This window comes from Orcinus orca, chromosome 17 (assembly GCF_937001465.1).
Source record: "Orcinus orca chromosome 17, mOrcOrc1.1, whole genome shotgun sequence".
NCBI lineage: Eukaryota > Metazoa > Chordata > Mammalia > Artiodactyla > Delphinidae > Orcinus > Orcinus orca.
The window spans coordinates 84384722-84400843 of NC_064575.1; the positions used below are offsets into that span (position 1 = coordinate 84384722).

The window sequence follows — 16122 nt, forward strand, 5'->3', positions numbered from 1 at the left end:
GGGCCTCTCCCTCCCAAAGGTGGGCAGTGCTTGGCCTGCTTTCTTGCCGTGTCCTCCTGCTCTAACCAGAAAAGAATTCAGCGTCCAAATGCACATTTTCCTCCTCCATGACCACGACTGTGGACTTTTAATACGTGGCTCAGTTTACAAATACCACCATGATGTTGACTCAATAGATTTTGAATTAGACTTTTTTTCAGTAGACTCTACTCCTATCCTGTTAGACTAAAATTTGCTTTAAAGCATCCTGTCTTAACTCTCCAAAAAAAGTAAATTATTACATCTTCGTATGAACTTACAAAGGTGCACATCTACTGTAGCAAAATATAGCCCAGAACATTTTCAAAAATAAAAAGTGCAACCACTGTGATCAGAAACAGTTGGTTTTGAAAATACAGGATTTTTACAAAAAGGAGGCAGCTAAATATGCTCATAGTTTTTCATATTAAGGTCATACGATTCAACAAAACAATATAAAATATTCGAAATTATATAAAAATAGAAGGAACCCTAATACTTGGGAGGAAATCTCCAAAATACCATACAAACAAAATTCTATCACAGATTTATATAAATTAAAGTATTTAACTCTCGAAGTACTATATGTCCCAAGACTGGGTCATCTCAAGATTATGAGCAATTCTGTTCCAATCCTTTGAAAACACAGTAAGAAACAGATAAAGGAATTAAGTCAATTCGATTTGTAGTTAGCTAAACTACAAAATACTTTAAACTAAAATATTTTAAGCCAATTTTGGAATTTAGAATATAAGCTTTCTCATCAAAATTCTTTTTCCAAAAAGACATGGATCCTTCTTTCACGGATCATTTGAAAATGGTAATGTCACGTTTTCTAAGTCTCTCTAAAAGTTCAGAGTTCTTATATATACATTATTAGAATAGTCACATTGTGTGACCATTGAATATGTTTATGGATAAGGAAAAAAAACATACGAGCAAACAGTATAACAAAGAAAAATACAACATGAAGCCACAGTGGCAAATAAATGTAACATTAACACAAAATGTAAATATTCAAAATATGCCATAATTTGTTGTAAATTTCAAACCTAATGGTGAATTTCAAAGCCATGAGCAATAGAACTTAGCCAAAAATGTGAATATGCTCTAAATACTTCAAAGAGTTATTTCAGTATTCTTACAAGTTATAACCACTGGGTTAAAGGAACTGGAAATAAGGATTGATAAAAAAATTAAAAACCCGATAACCCCTAAGTCATAATGGCCTCAAATCAATCATACCTAAATCACAGGCAAAGACCTGCAGCCTCCCCAGATAAAGGGAAAGGCGTCCTTTCTAGAAGCTGTGCAAAAACACCTAACACACAGCCGCAAGCACTGTCACAGAAGGCGTTCACACTGCACTTTACACTAAGGACAATTCAACTACAGATATACGCTGTATTATTCTCATGACTTATGATCAGATAAAAGAAGAAAATGTTTCATATGTGTGCAATTTGGGTACTCTTTATGTGGCTTGTGGGAAAAAAGGGCTTGGTATATTCTAATCCAAAAACCAATTTACATGCAAAGAATGTATATATTCAAATCCAAAGGAAAACCAGAGCTGCTCAACAACAGTTTGCAATTAAAAGCCAAAGGAACTTGGATAAAGGTAATCTCTCTTTTTTTTTCTTTTTGGTATTATATAGTTTTAAAGGTATTTGCATAATTAAGTGATAGCTACAGCCCATGATTTTGCACTAGCATTTTATGGACTGAGGAAACCTAGATTACGTGCATCGTGCATAAACGCTGACAGGCGTCCCTTTGGTGGAGCTGAAGTTCCAAAGTAGACAACTTTATATTATAAGACAGCTCTGAATAGAAAATAAGAAATGCAATGTTCTGTACTCAATTTCAGATGGTATATGGGCCATTAACTGATTCTGCACCTTGTCTTATGAAATCTTCCAATAAATCATCAATGTCGATTTCCTCCATCTGAACTGTTTTATGCTAACGTTGGATATTTAACCTTCACTCCATAGAGAAAGCCCAGGCCTACCCTGCAGCATAGTTACATTCTGCTGAGGAAAGCAGATCAAGGGAGGGCTGGACAGTTTCCATTACAAGTTCGGAAGTTTCTAAGTCTGATGTTGCACCTGTGCGTCATTTGCAAGCATGTCATCATTGGAGTGAAATGAAGACCTTCAACACAGGGATGTAAAGCACGCTGATGCTTCCTAACCATCAGACAAGTCTGAGCTTCATGACATAGACCTGCAGCACTTAAGTCAGAGACTTTTTCTGAAAGACTCCAAAACTGATCCACTTTACCATTCTAGATGTAACAGGGAGGTAACAGAATTAGTAGTGAGAACACATCCTTGAAAGCCTGACGGGGCCATGCCTGAATCCTGCTACAGCATTTGCTAGCCCGGTGATGCTGGGCTAATGACTTAACCTCTCTGAGAAGGCTTCCCATCTGGAAAAGGGGGCTGCTACCACCCACCTCAGATGGCATCGATGTGGCATGAATGAAATATGTAGGTGGGGAGGCTGACTGGTGCCTGATACAGAGCCTTGCTAGTTTCCCTCCCCCACCCTTCTCCCCTTATAAACTTGCATATTCCCCCTAATAAGTATCAAGCCCCTGGGATAGACTGTCCTATTTTTTGTATCCACCAGTGTAGTGCCTTACCCTTAGAAGGATCAAAAAAGAGCTGCTTCCTGCATAGTAACTATCAATGTTCTTAAGAGATTTGGATTTTTTTAAGTCTATTTTGAGGGGAAAGACTATTCCAGAACTATCCAACAGTCCTTCCACACGTCAGCCCCTCCTCCCAATGCTCATCCCCTCCGCCCTCAGATCCCCTGTCTGATCTGCCTTGTGTCCGTGGGGAAGATAGTCCACTGGACCGCAGGGCTCCACACCACCCCAGGCCTTCCTCCCTCCCTCAAAGAAGACCCCATCTTCTCCCCACTCCCACGCCACTTCAACTCCAGCTTCTGAGTCTAGGGAGCCATGGGAAAGGCCCTGCACCCAGGGCACAGCCCAGCCATCACAGGATCCCACCCTATGTTTTCCAACCCAGATGGCCTCAACTTCTTGCACTTGCTACACTTACTTCTGTTTTGTCCCCCCGCCCCAGAATGAGATGGACCCTTGCAGAAAGTCTGGCCTATTTCGATGAAAGATGAAGGGTCCACATTTGGACCAGAGCATTAAAGGAGAAACAAGGCCTCCTGGCCAGCACGGTAGTGTGGCAAAACCCTTCCCCAGGGGTGAGATGAACCTGGGGGAAGAACGCGAGGTCCTAGGTCAGCCAAAGCATCTCCCTTCACAGCTGACCTTGGGCGATGGAGTTGCAAACTAATGACATGCCCATCAGTGGCAGACATTAGCCTCAACAAATAAAGAATCAGCTATTTCTTGCCAACATGGGTTAAAAGTAAAGGCTGGTGCAGGTAGGGCCTATACATCTGCTAAGGTAAACCACAGACCTGGCTCTGAACGCTTATTGGCTAAAGCAGAGAGGAAGCCGTGGTCACTTAGAGAGGCCCTTGTGTCCACCAGATCCAAACGAACTAGCTATCTAGGAGAAGGACATATTTTTCTGATACCTAGAAAACCTGCCCTCAGAAAGGGGGCAAAAGACTGGCATGGATTTTAGACTAGCCTCTGCCCCTTTATGACGAAAAGTTGCTCAGACAAAGTAAAGTAAATGGCATGGTCAAGGTGAAAGCAAAAGTAAATCTGGTGTCCGCTCCTCCAACAGCGTCCCTCCACGGCCAGCAGACCCCCAAGCCGGTCACCTCTTCACCGGTGACCACTGGCCAGTAAGCACCACCATGCACATCGCCAGCGACAGCCAAGAACCGCAGGCCTAATGCGTTCATTTAAAAGCCAGAATCAAGCAAGGTGCGGCAGACTTTGACTTCCAAGTTAAAATATCCCGTGAAAACCCCTCGGCCGGCAGCCGCCTAAATCAATTAGCAACTCACTTCCTCAAAACAAACAAACAAAAATTAATAAGGGCTCATTTGTCACCAAATATAAGGAAGACCAAACAGGTTCCCCAAAGCAAGTGTTTGAATAGCTATCAAACATCAGTGGGTTATGTGCTAAAAAAAGCGAAAATTCGAAAAAATTAGAAAATAAAATGATGACCAGGATAATACATGGATCAAAGCAGCAGTTAAGTTTTTGTTTTTTTAAGCGATGAAGGCGGTAAGAAGGCAGCACAGAGGGAAATCTAGCTATTATCAATGTAACGTGTTCACAGCCTACCTTTTCAGACCCAATAACATACTCACAGGGCGGTATGAGAGAAAAAGAACAAAGGAAAAGAAAAGAAAGAGGAACAAGCAAAAATTAGAAACACACCAGAACAAAAATAACTTTGACAGCATGGTCAAGAATTGACGTGGGCTTTGATGAGGCCAGGGGCACACGTGGACGTTCAGTAAAGCCCACCCACACCTACGCCCCTGGGAAGGCTGGGGCCTCAGGTTGGCGGCACCTGCCGTGGAGCCTGTCAGCGCCTCAAACCAAACCTCCACCTACATCTAGACGTTTCCTTTCGAGCCACAAAATGCAATCTCATTTCAGGTTGGACACTTTTTATCACCCCTACCGAGAGCCGCAGGAGAGTTAGGCTCTGTCCCTGCACCTAAGTGTTGTTTTAAAAATTAGATAACTGAGACTAGTGAAAGCAACAAGGGATGAACAGTGACTGGAGTAGAATGTGTGTGAGTTGACGTCACTGGCATCATCATCTCACTGAAGCGCATATGATGGCTGAGTGTTTATGGTACCGCGAGAACAGAATGGACCCACCAGGAGGGAGGTTTCATTCACTCTGCATAAACCCTTGGGAATAGGGTCAGCCACCATGCACCAAGCACAGTATCCTGAAACTAGCTATTCCTGCCCAATTGTGAGCGCAGATTTCAAAAGGCAAAAACAAACTGGCATTCCCTGGTGGGTCTGCAACCTCAAAGCCAAGAAGCTGATGAGCAGAAATGTCACCAGTGCCTCGTCTGGCAAGGATAAGGCACTGGTCACGGGGTCAGGGCAGGGTTCCTGGCTTCAGCCACTCACCCACCAGTCTGTCCAGGGAGGGGAAGGCAGTCCCTGCCGACGCCGCAGGCACTGTGATGCTGTGTGCCCGTGAGGCCCCACCTTGTGAGGGATGATCACCACGGCATGCACCCCACCTGACACCCGGGGCTCAGCAGGAGGCAACAGGTGCGGTGAGGAGCTGGCCGGGAGCGGGCCTGGTGCTGGCAGCTCCGCCCCTCCGCGGTGCCTGGGCTCCTAACCCTTGCCACCTCGGCTCCAAGGGGAGAAGGGGAGTGCTGGCATGTAGATCACAGGGTCATGCGAAAACTAAGTACGGATCGTGGGTACGACATGCCTTGCCCTCTCCTTAGACCACACAGACGTGTCCGGGTGAGGAAATGAAAATTCCTCCAGACCCTGCCAGGCACCACCTGCAGGAGTGGCTCGGGGACTCTGTGCCTCTCACTCGTAGGGCTGCCTGGACTTTTTCCCTCAATTCTGTGACATCTTCTCCTCTAACTTATCGACAACCAGAAAGTCGGGTCTGACCTTAGGTAAGTCCAGGAAACCCTGAGCACCTGCTCTGCAGCGGGCACTGCGGCACCCACACCATGTCCCCCATCCTCACCTGGGAGACCATCGTGCGACCTGTACAGAGCGGGGAGGACAGACTCAGGGCCCAGGGCCCAAGGCCAGGAGTGACACAGCTACCCGTGCTCTCCCCAGCAAAGGGGACCACGTCTCGGCAAAGGCGTGCGTCTCGTCCTCTCCTGCAGGAGGGACACCGCACTGGCCACACAGGGAAACTGAGCAGAGGGCAGAGAGGGGAAGCAGACGGCCCAGCAGAGCTCGTCTGCAATTCTGGTGACTTAATCACAGGGACAAAGTGAGGACTGAACTTTCCCTGCTCTGTCTGACACTCCCTGAGACACAGAAACCATGAACACACCTTCCTCTGCGTGGGGCGCTCTTTCGGAAGCCCCCATGGCATTTCTGATACCCTAAGCATAAGCGGGGGCTCCGGCGCTGCCGTGGCGTGGCCCTCTGGCAGGAGGAGGACCTGAGTCCTGCAGGCGCCCGGGGACTGGGAGGCAGGAGGCACGGCCCGACCCCCAGCTCAGCTAGCACCTCACTGGGCCGCCTCTCCGCGTTCAGCACCTCATCTGCACATTGAAGGGATGAGGCTGAATAACAGTCTTCACACTGTGCCGGAGGGCAGCGCCGTCCAACAGGAAGACAGTGTGCCACGTAAAAAGTCTTCTAGTTTGCACATTTTAAACAGTGAAAACCAAACACTCGCAGCAGATTTTAATAACGTGTTTTATTTAATCTAACACATGTAAAGTGTTATTTCAACATGTAATCAATAAAAAAGAAATACTGAGATAGTTTACATTCTTTTCCCTAGACCAGGTCTCAGCATCTGACGTGCATTTTACCCACAGCACGTCCCGGCTCAGACCAGCCTCCTCCACAGTCTTAGTGACAGTGGCTACCCTACTGGACAGCGCTCCAGGGGGACCCACCAGGGCTCCCAGCTGAAAAGGGGCAGTAAGTGTCCACACGAACCCTAAAAGGATTTCCCTGAACCAAAGGCTGTCCCATTTTTAAGTCTGAAAACCAGTGGACTGCACCCTTTTCCCCCCGCTCCCTTGCTTCTACGCTCCCACTTGCTTCTCCCTTTCTGGAGGTCGGGAAGCAGCCCACGCTGAGGAGCCTGGGCTCCAGGGAGACTTACCTACTATCTGTGTCCAGTCCCACGAAGTCCTTCTTCTCGAATGGGACGCAGAGGAGCGGAATCTTGTCCCCGGACTTGTCCGTGGCCCTGTCCAGACGCTTGGACTCAAGCACAATGAACAGCGACTCGATGAAGTCCTCGATCCTCTTCTCCACCGTCCCGCAGTCCTCATAGCCGGGGTAGAAGGCCACGTCGGTGCGCGGCTGCTCGGCTATCTCCCCCTGCAGCCCGAAGACGAAGAGCCGCGAGTCGTAGAGCGTGGAGCCGTAGATCTCCTTCTGCACGTGGAACTTCTCGAAAGTCTGCGGCCAGTCCTTGGCCGAGAAGCAGTCTGTGATGGTGATGAGGCCCACGACCTTGCGGTGGGTCTGGAAGTCGCCCCACTCGTTGTTCTCGGGCGGGTAGTGGTGCCGATAGCGGATATAGAGCACGCGCTGCGAGTCGCGCACGCTGATCTGGCTAACGGACGAGATCCTCTTGTAGATCTTGAAGAAGTTCTCCTCCGAGACGATCCCCACGGGCTGGACCACCACGAGGAGAGTCTGGTGGTCCTCAGCACACTGCATGTAGTCAGGGACACTCATGGTGAAGACCCTGCCCAGAGAGAAAAAGAGGCTTTGAGGCGCACCGGGTTTTGAAGGCTGCCGGCGCACTCGGGGATGCGGTGATGCTGGCGTCCACCAGCTGGAAGGCAGGGTAAGCCCCAAGCAAAGCTGTGGGGAACAGTTTGTCCTCGGAGTTCTGCATATGGCTATCACAGCTCTTATCACAATCCCCTGCTCTTGGACCAGGCTTGGAGCTCCTGCAGAAAAGGGGCCATCTCTTGTTTTCTGTTTCCAACTCCTGGCCAGGCGCCAGGCACTGATGTGGAGTCAGTGCTCAGAAAGCTGAATAAATGACTGAACAACGGAAGGAACTGCTTCCCCAGCCCCTCAGCAGAACAGAATGAAAAGAACCACAGTGGAATCAGATGGTCTGGACTTGAACTCCAGTCCACTTGAGCTCCTGAACTGAAAAATAATGGCGATAATAAAACTTGCTTGCTAAGAAGATATCTGGATTGAGGAAGGCTGCAAATGCGAAGTGCCAGGCATACTGCCTGACGTAGAAGGGGAGGCTCTACACGGTTACTATCCCTCCTTTACGAACTGTGCTTCCTTGGAGGAGTTTTAATAACCTCTCTGAGTGAATTTTGTGAGATATAAAAAGAAAGCAACATCAACACTACTCCGATAAAAATTTAAAAAGAAAGAAAGAAAGAAAACAACATTACCTGATTCTCAGTACTGTTGAAGAATTCAATTAGATAACCCATAGGAAAGCATCTGGCCCGTAGGAGTTAATAAATGTTTGCTGAATGAATGAACAAACAAGCAAATAAATGCTGCCCCCTTCCACAGACTATCATAATGGCACTGCCCAGAAATGTGAAGCCCACGTTCCACCCCTGACTCTACACTAACAACGTCAGTGACCTGGGGCAGGCCTGTGTGCTTCTTTAAACCCCAGTTTTATCATGAATTAAAATGTGGATAATAACACAAACCTCAAAGGGTTAGTGAGTCAATATTCTGGTTTTAATATGGTACCATAACTTTGCAAGACAGTACCATTAAGGGAAACTGGGCAAAGGGTCCATAAGTTCTCTCAATATTATCCCTTACAACTGCATGGGAATCTACATTAGATCTCAAAATAGATCTCTTTAAAGCCTATTGAGATTAAATGAGCTCATTGTATCAAATAAGGAATACACCATACAAGTAGGGAAACGCCTAGCCCGTGAGATACACTCAGTAAATCTTTCCACTGACCTCACTGGTCTCTCCTACTTCAGAGTACAGGGGTGGGTACTCACGGCCAGAGGCCGCTGTACTGTGAAGCTAACAGAGCTAGTGGCCCCCACTTGCAAGAGCCCCTTCCATGGCCCTATATCTAATTTTGTATTTGTAATTGTGTTTTCTTTTTCTTGACTAGGAACTCCAAATTGCATAGCCTTCGGTTCACCAGAACCTGACGACAGAGATCATGACAGCAGCCCTCCCAGATGAAACAATAAAAATAAAAGGCCATTTCCACTAGACCTCTGAGTAAGTCTAATGGCAGGGATTTCATCCTGGGCTGAGAGGAAGAGGACTGGGGAGGGAGGTGGGAGCAATTTGGGGCACGCAGATCCTGGGGCCACCTACCCCGTGCTGGACTTCAGAGTCAACCCTCACCCTCCAGGAGCTTCACAACACACCTGGACAGAGCAGCAGGAAAAAGTTTTTTTTTTTTTTTTTTTTTTTTTAAGAAAACTCTGACCCGCTAACTGGTCTTGTTTCTACCCAGGACACAAAAAGCTTATGTGTATATTATCTCATGAAAACCTCTAAATAATATCACCCCAACTTTACACATGAAGAAACTGAGGGAAAGAGAAGTCGGTCACATTGTGCAAGCTCACAGAGAGGCCACGTCAGCTGCAGTATTGAAAGGCAGGCGCTCCCGCACCCCCCACCCCAGCCCCTGCCCCGGCACTCACACTGCAAAGTGTGATACACTGGCCCCCGGCCCCTCCCTGCAATAATTCTCTGCAGAGTCTTTTCTGCACCTCCTGGAAAGAACCAAAAGCACATCAACTTTCAACAAAGAGGGATGTCACCCCTTGGGGGACGTATCAAAATCTTAAGCATTGGGGTGGGTGGGGAGGGAGATTTGAGAGTTTTCTGTTTCTAAAAGGTGGCAAAGATATTGAAAAACCCTTATCTAGTCTAAGCCTTCACTGTGCAGAGAAGAAGACGGAGGCCCAGAGTAGATGAGGAAAGGCCCTTATAAACAAATTTTGCTTCAGTGCAGCACCGAGCAAGCCCTGGACACTGCTGAATGGGTGCAGGATCTGTGCAGGATCTGTAAGGCCCAGGAGAACAAGTGTTAGAAAAAAGAAAGAGAAAAATCGTACAAGGTCCTCTCTCTACAATACCGTACAATCACGTTTCATCAAGTTTTTCCATATTTGTGCATCCAAAATTAAGGTGCGCTAAATCAAGGTATAATAGGTCGTAGAAATCAGGAAGTTTGAACCGTAATGGAAATTCCAACCTCTACTGTGTCTTTTCCCAATTCAAGCATGTGCTCAGTGGGCACTCCCTGCACCTGGCCCAGAGTTCTCCCAGACACAGATCTTTATTAACATGTCACACATCACGCACAGGCCCACCAGAAGAAAAACACCTACAGATAAGATGGAACCAATGAAAGTGAAAGCGGCCAACCAGCATGTATCATTCGCAAAAAGGATGCTGCTCCCATCAGCAGTAGGCAGCGGAGAACTCACTGCAAGCACCACGTGCATCGGGTTGGCTCCAGCACTGGCTGTCACTCTTTGTGACCATAAGTGAGTCACGTAGCTTCACTGAGGTTAGTTTTCTCTTTTGTGCAAGGCTATGGTTGAAACTAATGATATATAAAACCTCATCATTCACATCCCCAACATCTAGTGAGGACTTCCCACGTGCCAGGCTCTGTAGAGAGGAAAAGGTAGGGTCCCAGATATACCCATGGGTAGAAAAAGTTTATATCATAAAGATGTTCATTCTCCCCATTTTGGTATATAGATTCAACACAATTCTGATTAGAATTACTATCAGATTTTTCATGGAATGTAACAAGTTAGTTTATGGCCAATAGCCAAGAAACTCCTGAGGAACGACCAATGGGGAGGGGCATTTGTCCCACCAGACATAACTGCTAATGGAACATAGGGTTTCTTCGTGGGGTGATGAAATGTTCTAAAATTGATTGTGGTGATGGTTGTACAGCTCTGTGAATACATTAAAAAACCACTGAACTGTATATTTAAATGGTTGAACTGTATAGCATGTGAATTATATTTCAGTAAATCTGTAGGGAAAAAAAAAACCTATAGTCAGCACACTATTGGCACAGGGATAGAGAGAAAAATGGAAATGTCATCAAGCCCAGAACCAGACCCACACATGCATGGCAATTTGAAATACAGCTGAGGCACCACTCTAGGACAGTAGGAAAGGACAGACTCTCCAACAGTAGTACTGGCACAATGGGTAATCCATGAGTAAGAAAAAGATGCATAACCCAATCAGAAAATGGACAAACAGACATCTTTGAAGAGGAAACTCAAGTAGCCAAGACGTGTACAGTAAGATGCTGCACCTCAATGGCGATCAGGAGACAGCAAATTAAAACCACAGGAATAGACCATTTCATACCCACCAGATTGACCAAAAAAAAAAAAATTATTGTGGTAACATATACATAACACAGAACTTACCTTTTTAAATGTAGAGTTCTACGGCATTAAGTACACTTACACTGCTGTGCAACCATCTCCAGAACTTTTTCACCTTCACCACTGAAGCTCTGTCCCCATGAAACACTAACTGCCCATCCCCCCACCCCTGGCACGCCCCCATCTACTTTCTGTCTCTAGGAATCTGACCACGCTAGACACGTCACATAAGTGGAATCATATGCTATTTGTCCTTTTGTGCTGGCTTATTTCACTTAGCAGAATGTCTTCAAGGTTCGTCCATGTTGTAGCATGCATCAGAATCTCCTTCTTGTTTAATGCTGAATAATATTTCATTGTATATATATATACCACATTTTATTTATTCATTCATTGAAGGTCATTTGGGTTGTTCCTAGCTTTGGCTACTATGAATAATACTATTATGAACATGGGTATAAAGATAAAATGTTTTAAGTATAAAAACACCACGTGTCTGCAAAGATGCAGACCAAAGGTAACTCTCCTGTTGGACAGGTGGCACGTATTCTGGCATGTGGCTGGCAGGTGCACAGAAGCAAGAACTGAAGAGAACGCAAATGTCCACCGTCAGGAGAATGGGTAACTAAACTGTGGTCGTTTAACACAATGAAATACTTTAGAACAGTGAAAATGAATGACCTAGAGAGACATTGCAGGAACAAAGATGAATCTCAAAAACATGATGGGCAAATAAAGCAAGTTGTGGATTGATACAAGCAGCACCATTCCATTCATGTAAAGTTCAAAAACAGGCAACACTTAAACAGTATCTTGTTTACACATATGGCAAAATTATAAAGAAAAAGTAAATTTGGATAGTGGTTACCTGGGTGGCAAAGAGGAATGCAGTTCGAAAGGGAAGCAGTGGGCTTCAGAAGCAGTAGTTATGTTCTGTCTCTTAAGCTAGATGGTAGATCCAGCGGTGCTTGTTTTGCCATTCTTTAAACTGTACATACATGTTAAACATTTAACATAAGAGTTAAAAAAGGAAGAAGGGGGACTTCCCTGGCAGTTAAGACTTCACCTTCCAATGCAGGGGGTGCGGGTTCCATCCCTGGTCAGGGAGCTATGATCCCACATGCCTGGCAGCCAAGGAACCAAAACATAACACAGAAGCAATATTGTAACAAATTCAATAAAGACTTTAAAAGTGGTCCACATTGGGCTTCCCTGGTGGCGCAGTGGTTGAGAGTCCGCCTGCCGATGCAGGGGACATGGGTTCGTGCCCCGGTCCAGAAAGATCCCACATGCCGCGGAGCGGCTGGGCCCATGAGCCATGGCCGCTGGGCCTGGGCGTCCGGAGCCTGTGCTCTGCAACGGGAGAGGCCACAGCAGGGAGAGGCCTGCGTACCACAAAAAAAAAAAAAAAAAAAAGGAAGAAGGTCGAACTTCAAAATTACGGTGCATTTTTCAGCAGGTTGGCTAGTTTCAGGGCCTGGCCCCCACCCTTCTCATCTATCAGGAGATTATGCTACTGCCCCTGCCAACACCCCTCTTCTATAAGCAAAAAAGTTGATGCACAAAAAAGGCAAGTGTGTTACAGGTGCACAGGTGGCCTGTGGGTCTGACACAGGTTGAGGACAGGAGGTGTTCAATTTCTCTACTCTGAAGTAAAATGAGAAAAATATGAACAATGTATATTAAGCTTCCCATAAAACTAAAGTAAGTTTAGTAAGTGCTTTATAAATATTAACTACTATTGTTATCATTTATTTTTAGGTTATGAACTGTCTCATCTTTTGCTGTTAAAAGTCTTTTTTTTTTTTTTTTTTTTTGATTGACTGCGCCCCACGGCTTGTAGGATCTTAGTTCCCTGACCAGGGACCGAACCCGGGCCACCGCAGTGAAAGCACAGAGTCCTAACCACTGGACTGCCAGGGAATTCCCAAACATTCTTGCTTTTATAAAACAATGGCGGGGCGGGGGAGATGGCGCTTGTTCTTCCATTATTCTATCTGGGCAAAAATAAAAATTGACAAGCCTATGATTGGCCCTCCAGCTTTTTAGCACTTACCAATCTATGAAATCTAAACAATGAAGTCACCCTGGACTAAAAGACCCCTCTGGGTCCCTTCCAGTTCCAACTAGGCCCTGAAAAGCAGACCAGCAATCAACTCCATGCCACAGCTCAGTAAACCTTACAACCTCAGGCAAGGGTTTTTCCCTGAGGCAGCTCAGTATTAGCAAACTTCTTGTTCACTTTTGCCCCAGATTCAAAATATGCAAGTACCACGGGGGGCAATTTGTCTCATATATCAGGTAGGAAAAGGGCTGCACTGGGCACTTTACAACTTATCATAGTTAGACTTCACAACAATCCTAAGAAACAAGCATTCCCATTTTCAACCTTACAGATGAGGAACCAGGCTCAGTCAGCTGCTCAAGGTCTCCTAATCTGTAAGGGGTAAACTGGAGCCAGGTTCCAGAGTCCATGCTTTTCCACTACTTTCTTCAAGGAGAAAGAATCTGATGAAATAAGCCCTGGCACTGAGCCACCTCTGGTGTCTGAGACTAATCTAATACAAAGATTAAAACATCAAGAATATATTTCTTCAACTTGGTAGTTCCTCAAAAAGTTAAACATAGAGTTACCATATAAACAGCCATTCTACTCCTAGGTATATACCAAAGAGATTTGAAAATACGTGTCCACACAAAAACTAGTATGCGAACATTCATAGCAGTATTATTCCTAAGAGCCAAAAAGTGGAAACAACGCAAGTGTCCATCACCTGATAAATGCATACACAAAACGTGATCTATCCATAACAACAGACTCTTACTTAGCCATAAAAAGGAACAAAGTACTGACCCTACTACGACATGGGTGGACCTTGAAAACGTTATGCTAAGTGAAAGAAGCCAGGCGCAAAAGGCCACAGACTGTATGATTCCATCCACATGAAGTGCCCCAAACACGCAACTCCTTAGAGACAGAAAGTAGATCTGTGGCTCCCCGGGCTGCAGGAGGGGAGACTGCCAACGGGTATGGAATTTCTTTTTGAAGTGAGGAAAATGTTCTGGAATAATAATGGTTGCACAACTGTGAATATACTAAAAACCACTGAAATGTACAATTTAAACGGGTGGACTTCATCGTATGTGAACATTATCTCAATAACGCTGTTATTTGATAAAATATTTCTTGACAACTATTTTTCCCTCTAGACTATTGGACTGTCCCACAGTTTAAGAAAAACAAAACAAAAAACCTTGCCAGGACATCTTTAGGACTGCGATATTCCTGGTTCTCCAATATCATGCCTCTAGTGCTGCTATTTCGTGTTAAGGAATACTATCTGGGCTGGACTAGGAAACGACAATTAACTACGTTTTAAAAATCGCCAGTCGCGTTTAAACTGGGGCGGGGAGAGGATGGAGGATGTCACAGCCTCATACCCTCAACTCATCTTTAACTAAACCGAGCCCTGCTTTCAACACTGTAATCCCTCTCTCTATAAAAACACGTGAAATCCATAAGAACCCCATCCGAACACCAGAAAACTCCGTGTTAAAGGGCATTCACGTGGGGCAAATGAGCCGGGGGAGGAGACCAAGGCAGGCACTGTGCTCTCTCTTCCCAAGACTTGGCCGGGAGAAGCCGGACTTTGCAATTCGAGGAGCTCATCCCCGGGAATCAGCGCCTGCCGCCGCCGAGCGGGATCTGAGACACTTTGAAACCAAAAGAGGAGGAGGAGAAGGAAAAAGGAGAAGAGGGCCTCCCGGGACCGCGGGGTGGGGAAGGCGGCCGGGGGCGCGGGCTGCAGCGCCGCCCGGAGGCCGGCCCCAGCCGGGTCCCGAGACCCGCTGGCCCGGGGTCAAAGGGCCGAGCAGAGGGAGGCCGGGCGGAGGGGGCCCGCGGGCGGAAGAGGGGAAGGGGACGACAGCCGAGAGCTAAGGAGAGCCAGGGCCGGGCCCGAGAGGCGGCAGGTGCGGGCCGGGCCCTCGGCAGGTGCGGACGCGGCCGTGGACAGGTGTGGCCGGGCTCCGGTCAGGGTAACGGGGCTGGGGCAAGTGGCCCGAGCAGGTGTGGGCAGAGGCGAGCCCCTCGGCGGGACACACGCTGGCTGGCGCCCTCGAGCGCCGTGACACACGGACAGCCCTCCCGCAGCCGACCCGACACCCTGCCTGCCCGGGAGCCCCCCACCTTGCACTTACACAGCCGGACCCCCGGGCCCGGAGCCAACGGCCTGGCGGGCGGCAGGGCCGAGTAGCCTCTTCGGACGCTACCCCGGCTCAGAGCGGGAGCTTCCGACCAGCGGCTGAGCCGGCACCGCCCCTGCGCATGCGCAGGGCCCGTCCCGGGCCGGGGATCCGCTCCGGGTTTTGGAAGAGACGCCGGGGAAGCGAGGGAAGGAGGAGGGGGAGGAGAGGAGTGATGAAAAGTGGAGGGAGCTAGATGGTCGCAGGGAGGGACAGGGAGGAGGAAGGAGACGGAGGGACCCAGAGGGAGAAAAGGGGAAGGAGAGCCGCTGAGAAGGAAAGAAAAGCTTTGGCTCCTGGGGCCGCGCACCCCGAAGGAGATGCCACTCCTGCCTCCGCGCGCCTTTCCAAGCCCTCAAGGCGCGCAGCTCAAATTTCACCTCCGTGGTGCAGCCCTCCAGCCCAGGCCTTTGCAAAACCACTACGGGATCACACTCCTTGCCCTCGCGCCGAGCCGGGCTTCGTGTCGCGCAGCCGCAGGCGTTGTCGCCAGTGCTCTGAACTACCTTGGGGAGAGTATAAGTTCCCCTTTTACAGGCTGAGAAACTGAGGCCGCCTGTCTCCAGGGCATGCCTTATGTGCAAGGCCACAGGGGCTGGGCGGGGCCGGGAAGTAGAAGGTCAGAGCCTGAGCCCCAAGCAGACTGCCCGAGGGCTGGTGCTTGGTCCCCATTCCTCCTTGGAAACCCACTCCTGACTCTGGGGGTCCCGTCTAGGGCTCCGAATAGGCCCCCTGGTGTGGGACAGCTGTCCTTAGTTCCAGAGCCCAGCTTGCTAGGTAGGGGCAGAAGGGGTTATCCAGGTTAAAAATAAAGAAATAAAACTTAAAAAGGAATTCACATACATAGGTTGGAATGTG

General features: G+C 47.6%; 1 protein-coding gene across 4 annotated transcripts in view; it reads right to left on the reverse strand.

Annotated features, from left to right (window-relative positions):
* TRAPPC9 (trafficking protein particle complex subunit 9) overlaps window positions 1-16122 on the reverse strand; it is a 509514-nt gene that overhangs the window by 488592 nt on the left and 4800 nt on the right. The window contains exons 1-2 of one of the 4 annotated variants that reach the window (XM_004265298.4): window positions 15220-15348; window positions 6771-7364 (exon numbers count right to left, since the gene is read on the reverse strand). In XM_004265298.4, the coding sequence (XP_004265346.1) occupies window positions 6771-7354 (584 nt within the window). In that variant the 5' untranslated portion in view covers window positions 7355-7364; window positions 15220-15348. Of the gene's footprint in view, window positions 1-6770; window positions 7365-11887; window positions 11905-15219; window positions 15349-16122 lie in introns of those variants that run through there. The other 3 variants (XM_033419745.2, XM_033419744.2, XM_049700891.1) reach the window with 3 other exon arrangements.